Raw genomic sequence first — 9602 nt, forward strand, 5'->3', positions numbered from 1 at the left:
ATTGTTTATTTAAGGGCTAAATAATACAGAGACTAAGAGGCTTCAAACTAACATGAGAGTGGTCACGGTTAGGTAAATATAACAGAAAGAATACGTGTTCTTTAAGTGAGATTGGAAAATTTAAAGACTTATATTCCTTAAAACATAGGACTGAACTTGTCGTGATCTTGAGGTGATGACATATCAATGGCCTCAAACTGACATGAATGTGGTGATTCAGGTTCCTACAGACCGGCAAAAATATGCTTTTGGAAAAATGACTACCGAATGACCTTGAAAATTTCAAAGGCTCGCTTCCTTCTGAAACAGTGCGTTCCAAATCGCTCGTGCGCGCAGGGTCTAATGTTTAAATTCGTATGACTGAAAGGATGACGAGTCCAAAGGAAATCCTACTTACAAATTTACAGGGAGGAACGAGACAGCACGTACAAAAGGTTAGGTCGTGAGGCAAACGAAATAAACTTGCTGGTAACGCCAGGTGTTATTTGTTGCAGGTTACCTGCACGAGTTTATGCCCCAGGGCCCCGAGGAACCCCCACCCGCTCAGGTGCACACCGAAGTATTGTCGCACGATGGGGGAATCCCCATCTTCCGCATGCGCAGTGCGGAGGAGACAGAGGCGGCTCACGACCTGCTGGAGCTGTCTCGCTCGCTGCCACCTCTCCCTGCCCCAAGCGTGGCCACGGTGCAAGAACCTGTCCCATGCTACAGGTTGCAAGAGCCATCGATTCATCACGAGTTGCCTCCTTGCTACAGCAGCCGTGATCAGCCGACCCCCGAACCCCATAGCCAGGCCTACCTCCCGCAGTCGCCAGCCACACAGCCGCGTTACCGTCCACCATCCCCCGAACCGATGTCGTGTTACCAGACACCGGCTTGCTACAACCCCCGGCCCGAGTCTCCGAAACCTCAGCCTCCGCCCTCTCTCACACCACCCACGTCGGAATACTCCTCGGACGCCGAGAACAACAACCCGAACCTGCAGTCCGCGACGAACGGAGACGTGCGTCAGCAAGAACTCGTCGGCTTGGAGGCGCACCGAGCTGTCAAAAGTTCCGTGGTGTACACCTACGACGCTTTACTGGTGTCAGACGGCCGATCCAAGAACAAAAGCAGCAGCAACACGTTGCCGCCTCTTAGCCCCTCCTCTTCCGACAAAGAGGCGTCTTGTGAAGTTCCCGAAGCGTCTCAAAGTAACGGTAAACCAGGTCGTTACGTGTGTTCGGAATGCGGGAAACAGTACGCGACATCGTCCAACCTGTCGCGTCACAAACAGACGCACCGAAGCCTCGACTCCCAGTCGGCCAAGAAGTGCGTCACGTGCGGGAAAGCGTACGTCAGCATGCCCGCGTTGGCCATGCATCTCCTGACGCACAAGCTGTCGCACGCGTGCGGTGTGTGCGGGAAACTGTTCTCGCGACCCTGGCTGCTCCAGGGACACCTCCGCTCGCACACGGGCGAGAAGCCGTTCGGATGTGCTCACTGCGGCAAGGCGTTCGCCGACCGTTCCAACCTGCGCGCGCACATGCAGACGCACTCTGCCGACAAGAACTTCGCCTGTACGCGCTGCCACAAGTCCTTCGCCCTCAAGTCTTACCTCAACAAACACCTCGAGTCCGCGTGCTTCAAGGACGGCGAAAGTGAAGATAACGGCGATGTAGCTCCCATTTCCTTTGAAGAGGAATGCCCGGAAGTAGAAATCGAGCTAGTTTAATTTGATTGCCTGCAACTAAGTTCCAAACAATGACCCAATTTTGTCTGTAGGTCATGGGTATAACTCGTGTAAGTAAGCTTGCAATCTTTAACAGCTACTTGAAGGAATGTTCTCATCAAACCTTCACAGATTTTTCAATGTTCTTTAAGTTACTCGTTGATAGACATTTAATATTAGGTATAAATATGTATTACAATATACATGCTCAAGATTAATAATTATATTGCATACAATTAATTCATAAAGATAAACGAATAATTTTCTAATAATAGGGATTTCGTATACCGAAAAGAAAGATAACAATTGTCATTTCCTAAATTTCAGTATCCTAGTTGATCCTTTTGCATGAAATGTATTTATATTTATATACAAGTGTAACTCAGTTGGCTACCGACTTGTTTGTAGGCTTCACACAGGCACTAATTCCAGGTCCTAACCTTTACTGTGAAAACAGGAAATTGTGCCAATACGCTTTGTCGGATTGCACCCCGATAAGACTAGCAGCTGTATTATTTACAAGGAAATCCAAACAGTACCAACCTGGTTAGGGGCAATTCGTCTCTGCAAAATCCGTTGACTGGATGCAATTCGTTAACATTTCTAAATATTGCTATTCAGTTTCTTTATCTCTGTGCTATAATTTATTTATGGAGGATTAAAATTTTTGGAATCCTATATACGTGTTTTCGCTGTATTAGCTATATTATACCTATGTATTTGAAGTAAATTTTGTGTTTTTGAGTAATATGCTAAACTAACAGGTTAGGTTATGTGTAATATTTAGATTTATTTCGGTTTAGTTAGATGCGTGTTAAATTAGATGTCGGAGTAATAATTTATTGCCAAGAAAGAAAGGAAAATCTATCTAGAGTGTTTCTCTCTCTCTCTTTGTTGCTTGATAAATCTTACCATCACTTATCATCATCCATCATTATCATTATTATAAAGACTTTTAGAAGTATGTAGTATACATTCTAGTCTATAGTAGTAAACAGAAGAGAAGTCCCAAATTTTTATACTCAAAATATATTTTATTAACACAAATGTAAACAAACGTTTAATTTCAATTTATATATATATGCATATTAAATTTACCTGTTATAAAATTTACACGAGTAGCACAAATAGGTTTTTGTATTAAGATAAACGTTTTTCGCTAGCAGACAATTATGAATTTTTGTTTCGGGGTCGGAAGTAAATCTTTAATACATAGTTTTAATTTTAAATTATGGACTTCACGTTATAACACATAAAAGTGTTTGGGTAATCGTATCTGAGTATTATTATTATTATTATTTGCTTATTTATATTGTGAATATCCGTTGACTATATCTGACTTAAGATACAGTTACTGATCAACCAAACTACTTAAGTTCTGTTACGCATATTTTGAAATCAACGAAAATGCTCTCGTTATTAATAGCTCATTATTTATTACGTAATACGAATTGGAGTAATGTATCACTACCCTCAACTAAGCACTCAAATATTGTAGAAATAAGGTTTTAACATAATTAAGTCTCATTCATGAGCTAGATGTAGGTCACACACAGAATACTTCAGCTTCTGGTAGACATAATAATCAATTCATACTAGACAATGCACGATATTGGAATGCAATGTTTATTCTACAGGTAATGTTAATGAATATTTTAGAAATTCTCAGGGTAGCGCCTTGTTCTATGAATGCGTTGAGGTAATGTAATTTAAAAAAAAAGAAAGGTATATTTCAACTAACTGATGTTATATCTTTATTAACTTCCACTGGGAGGTAATGATATCTTTTCGTGGATACGATAAACAACATTTTCTTCGCTCGTGAACACGTGGGTATTGAAGAAATATATATATATGCATCTTTAATATTAAAACAGCCTATTGTAACTTCAGCAATAATAAGTAAGCAACAAAGAGACAGATGGAGGGGGAAATTATTGACGAGATAAGAATATCTCAACGACAGGGAAGCCATGCACTGTGAGATTATGTGTGTACCCGCAATGGTTCTCCTGTATTTACACGTGACTCAAGACAGTACGAACCGGTACTTAATCCGTACATGTAGTGATTAATGTAGAATGTTATAGTGAATGATACATTGCAATTATTTATATGTTAATTTATTCTCTGTCATATATTTATATGTCTTGTTCCTTTTTATATACGTCTTGAGGAATATATTCAGACAAACACTTCCAAACATTGATCTTCAAATGATATATATTGTTTATGATTGTGATATTTTAGTTTAAAATGTATTCATAATTTTGTTTAGAGACTAGTCAAAAGCTGTGATTTGTAAGTAATGATGAATGTTTTATGGTAGAGTAAAATAGCTGATTTTACGTTGTATTAAAAAAAATGCACACAAACACACATATATTCGAGATTACGCCAGGACAGTAAACGTGAATGCATGCCATGAACCACTACATCTCTGTCGTTAATTAACCTTCAAGGGGCAGTTATAAATATTTGTACCACCTACGTTAACAATCAGTATCTCTCCACTTTGCCCACAGAGAGATCTGTTGATTTCGTACGATTCTCATACTAAAAAGCTATTATTTCCATACAAAGGTTTAAAAAAAATCGATCTTTATAAAGGTGAAGTATTTCTTACGGGCTAAATTTTTAAATATTATTTGGATGAGCTTCGACTTGAGAGGGTTAAAGTTCATTGCCTTGTAAGTATTGTTACCATTCAGATCAATAATCTCGTATATCGATACAGTAGCAAAGATATATTTAATTTGTTACGTATGTGAGCTTTTATGTTCAAATCTTCAATATGGCTGTTCCCAGATGCTTACCTTTTACTGAAATACTCCAGTTCTGAAATGAAACCAAGTTTATATCCCGACAAATGTTCAACTGACAAAAATAAAAGACAGAAATTTACTACTGAAAAAATTGTCCATTCTTAAGTCACAATATTCTTTTCTTAAGGCTTCAAAGTTTTAATGCATTTTCAGTCCGTTTATTAGCTCGTGAAAATAATTACGTTCTTCAACCATTCCAATACGCGTTTCGTTTGGTAAAGATAATGTCATTCTTCCTTAATTAGCTTTAATTAAGTAATAGCACCAAGCAAGCAAAGTAACATAACAAAACACCGACGCACTAACTCAACAACCAGAGTCAGGAAGAACGTGGCAAAATTCTGCTTTGATGCTCTCAGGTATAAGTTGGTGACGTCAAAAGTTTCAAGGTCGTCTTATTCCCGTTTTCACTTCACACAGCGACAACTTATTTCCCCCCACCCCCCCGCCCCAACCCGAGAGCCACACCCCTGTGCCCGTCACATCTGAAACTTATTTAACTTTCATAAAATTTTAAACTCTTCCGTGAGAGTGGCCACCCGGTGTACCGCGAGGGTCTTGACCACCTCCAGCCCCACTCTCGCCTTCACTTTCAGTAAAAAGCAAGTAGGAAGTGCTTAAAGAAAAGTCAGCTTAAAAGTAATTCTTACGGTACGAAAATTACAACGAATTATCCTAAAAGGCCTATATGTTTTTTATAGATATATGTATCTTTGCACATAAATATAAGCCGTTTAATGACTTATCATAACATTGCCTCAATGAAGATAAATAATATAATTTCATGTTCCAGTTTAATTAATTATGTATGTAATTTACAAGAAAGAAAAACTCCTTTCGCATTTTTAAAGAATCGCTGTTTCCATTATAGCGTTCACCGTTTGACACACTTTTACGTTTTTATCTTTTTAGGATCGATACTTATAAAGAATCGAAGAGGTAATACGCCCACATAAACATTCAATTTCCATCCTTCTACTAATGTATAATGTAAATGTCTGTAAAAAATTTATTTTACTACAGAAAATGTTACTGGTCGCTCGTGATTAAATAATAGCAAAGGCAAAACTTTCCCTGTCATGCAGACGTATGGGGAAGCGGAGATATAGCTCCACGCATTCTTAATCTCTGCACTGCATTGAGGTGAGTGTTCAGTTTCACGCCTCCGGTCGCATTATCTCTGAGGTTAGGTTACGTTAGGTTATGTTAGGTTACGTTAGGTTAGGTTACGTTAGGTTAGGTTACGTTAGGTTAGGTTACGTTAGGTTAGGTTAGGTTACGTTAGGTTAGGTTACGTTACGTTACGTTAGGTTAGGTTAGGTAAGCCTCAGGGCCGGTCTGGACAGAGACATAGAGAGTATACACCCAAAATTTTCTTTAACAAGAGAATAAAATTAATATGTTTACCAGCTCTGGGCATTCCACTGACGTGATACCGAGTCTAGTGGCAACTTTACGTTTTATATTAAGTTTCATTCTAATAGTCCATTTTCAAATGCGTAGTGCCCACATTTAACCCATTTGTGTCAAATAATGGCTCATGTAGATGCATTATTAAAGCATAAATCTGTGTACGAACAGGAATAAATAATGGTTACTAATAATTTATCATCACACAGAATGTTATAAAGCGCATGAGAGAGTTATTATTTTGTTTCAACATGAAGGTTGCATGTTTTGTCCACCACGTGTATATTCAGCATCATAACAGTTGAGACATCAACGCATATCATGAAATGTATGAATGTCTATGCACTACCTGCTGTAAACACAGTTAATACAACGAACATTGATATATGTTACACACATGTGACAGAGATTTGGTGGTGTCATGGTAGCTTTGCTATTCAAGGTCCCAGGGTATTCAATTTACGACGTGATTATAATAAAAAAATATTAATATGTGTTGATGCATAATTACCACCAACGTAATTCTTTACAAAAAAATGTAATTTTTATGAGTAAGGATAAAATGATAAAAGATGCCAGTTAAGTTGGTGGAAAAATAATACACCAATACTCACTAAAACGCTGAAAAGTTCAAACACCATTATTTTATCGGAGTTACTTCTGTGGTTCCTATGTCCGCACAAAGAGTGCGTCATGTGTATAGGATAAAAACACAGCTGTTGGACAATTATTTATGATAATCGGTTTAGCATTTTTAAACAAAATGGAAATCTGAAGAGAAAAGTAGTTTCAATACAGAATAACATTTTGTGTGGACGAAGCTGATACTTATTCTACACAATTGAAGAATATCCGAGACAATTTTTGATGAAATAAATTTATAGTTATAATAATGTTCAGCCTTATCAATACACCAATATTTATACCAAAGAGTAAAAATATTGATTAGATATTATACAACACATGTAATTTCATCTGTTACAATTTACTTTGACTCCAACTGTACTTGATGTTCTCTTCGAAGAGTTTGATTGGCTTTAAAAAAAATTGTTTAACATCAGTCAGAATGTAAGTCTTTGCTTTATTCGAAAGTAAGGTACCATACAATACCGAGTGTCCCACGATCTCTGCCTAAATTATGGTGAAAGACAAACATAACCCTACTTTCATTTTATGTATTTTTACTTAAATCAGCCAATAACAGTCAAATGATATTACATTTTGGGGCCCATTTCAAAATATAATGAGCAGTAACTTCTTTATTTTTAGTATTTCGCTCGGTTTCATTTTAACGTGAAACTCCTGATGTGGTGTCTTTGTAAAGAAAGCTAACCGCACTGTTTAAAAATATGTCAAATTTGATTTACAAACATTCTAACATACAAGTATGTGGACAGAGACTTGATAGCATTTTCAACTTAAGACAATTTTATACAAACGATAACAAAGGCTTAATTTCGTTTAAAAAAATTGCTGTTTAGAAGCCACTGAGACGAAAGTTGTGCCTACAAAATCAGTTCGTGAATCATAACAACATTACAAACAACACACCTCAGAAATGACAAGAAACAGAACGGAGCTAATGTCCTGCATTTTCTATTGCATTAAATTATTTGGACTAAGAACGCTGTCCAAACAATGAACTGTCAGGATTCTTTCTAATAACAAACACATAATATCATATTAAGTGCAAAGTATTGGCTGTAGATCTGAAAAAAAAACACTCATTACTCGAAATGAATATTAATATTAATAATCGTTTCGATTATTAAAAACATTCATTTACACTGAAAGTGAAGTTCTAGAGAAAGGATGTTCCGACGGGATATCTACACCGCAGATTAACTAACATTTTTTCACACTTGTACGTACATTACACTTGCTAATTACATAAATTACTCTGGAACCATATTCAGGTATATTAGTTTAGCGATTTCATTATCATTATCCTTGGACCAAACTGATACATGAAGGCATCCACTATTAATATGGCCCCTGCATTTTGGATGCCCCTGTACAAAATGTAACAGAATTATGGTTCCGGTCTTTAAGAAATAATATAGTTCGTAATGCTTAATATTTTTAAAATATTATTTCGCAAACGTTTATATTACGGTGATGTACTTTTGGATATAGTACATTAGGGCAAATGACAGTATTAATAGAGTTCCATATTAAAGTATCTGACTATGATTTCAAGACTTCAAGATATTACATACTGAGATTTGAGATAGTAATAACATGTCAAGACGAGATCAACGGGACAGTGAATTTTCCTTGCGTTTCGCTTAGGGATTCTTGGAGCACATGCAAGGTATACGAATCATGATTTAATGATCGAAGTCTTCTGTTTCATGTTTAACTGCGTATCCAGATTTTTACATCTAAGGGGATCCAATTATCTGCTACATTTGGTTATATTCTTAATATTTGGTCCAATTAAACCGTAAAATGTTATATTTGGCAAATATTAATTTGGACGGTATATGAACAGGTCCCAGTCCCAGAAAAGGATGGAAGGATCCTGTTCATATGGACCTGTCGTCAGACAGAACACTAAATAAATATAATAAATACTAATGCATCTGTAACTTTACATGCACGGAAATATGATTGACGAACATTTTCATATAATGTTGCATAGTGTTATTGTGACACATATATTTCTCATACATCGTCATTAATACTGAGTATCCCAGCATACTAACCACTCTTTGCCATTTAGACATGACGATATTCAACAAAACACACACAATAACAACATTAGTTGGAGTTAGAAAACAAAATATATATACGAGAGCAGTGAATTTTGTTCGCACTTGTAGATTAATTTGTTTTGTTATTAGACAAATATTTTAAGTTCTGAAGCAATACGAATTGTCATAACAGTTCGCTTTCATATACAAAAGGCAGAAGAAATATAAGATTTTAAAATGCTGGTTATGTAATAGATCAAATTGTTTATGAAACAACATAAGTCCCACTCAAAGTTATTACTACAGCAGACATAACCAAAGAAACAAAGTGGTGTGAACTGTTTGTGAATAAATAAACTGTATTATATAATAATAAAAGGTGTGAACTGTTAACAAAACTGGCTTACGTTCAAATGGTGTAAGACTAACGGTTGTAATGTATCTATTCATGTAGTGTTAAAGCAGGATATTTAATTACGTAAATATGCAGAGCCCAGTCGTTTGGGGGCCGGGCATAATGGCAATAGATTCTTCTTTAAGATTTGAGAATAAAAAAGATGTTTATTCAATTTTGAGATAAGGTATGTAATTAAAACCTGCTTTAAATTATTATACATATATATTCACATTAGCTCATGAAAGCAATAAAACATATTTTTAATCTGATACTGTGTGTAATTATTTTAGTTTTAAAGTTTGTAAAAATTTACTAGAAATTTCACTAAAATAACCACAAGCCCGCTAAATTACACGTGTGAAAATAGTGTCCAGTGTTACCAATACAACAGACCTGAATCTTGTTTCATTTTAGCATGTGAAAATATGTAATCATGCTTACGATAAATTCTGTGACGTTATGTCGAGTTATAATTGGTTAATCACGAACGTATTCTTACTCGTATTTTGGATTGATTTACATTCCGGCACAAACAAATACTTCTTGCTCTATCACATGTAAAG

The 9602-nt window shown here is 36.3% G+C and overlaps 1 protein-coding gene across 2 annotated transcripts in view; it reads left to right on the forward strand.

Moving 5' to 3' along the window:
- Nucleotides 1-9308, forward strand: part of LOC110828009 (uncharacterized) — a 39322-nt gene extending 30014 nt beyond the window's left edge. The window contains exons 2-3 of one of the 2 annotated variants that reach the window (XR_015534663.1): nucleotides 495-5751; nucleotides 5802-9308. Coding sequence is in view for 1 of the 2 variants with exons in the window: in XM_022060240.2 (XP_021915932.2) it covers nucleotides 495-1714 (1220 nt within the window). In the remaining variant the exon portion in view is untranslated. Of the gene's footprint in view, nucleotides 1-494 lie in introns of both variants that reach the window. The other variant, XM_022060240.2, reaches the window with a different exon arrangement.
- Nucleotides 9309-9602: the final 294 nt, after the last annotated feature.

The sequence above is a fragment of the Zootermopsis nevadensis genome, unplaced genomic scaffold (assembly GCF_977971745.1).
Source record: "Zootermopsis nevadensis isolate Lab colony 2312 unplaced genomic scaffold, Znev_1.0 Znev_ptg000011l, whole genome shotgun sequence".
Taxonomy (NCBI): Eukaryota; Metazoa; Arthropoda; class Insecta; order Blattodea; family Termopsidae; genus Zootermopsis; species Zootermopsis nevadensis.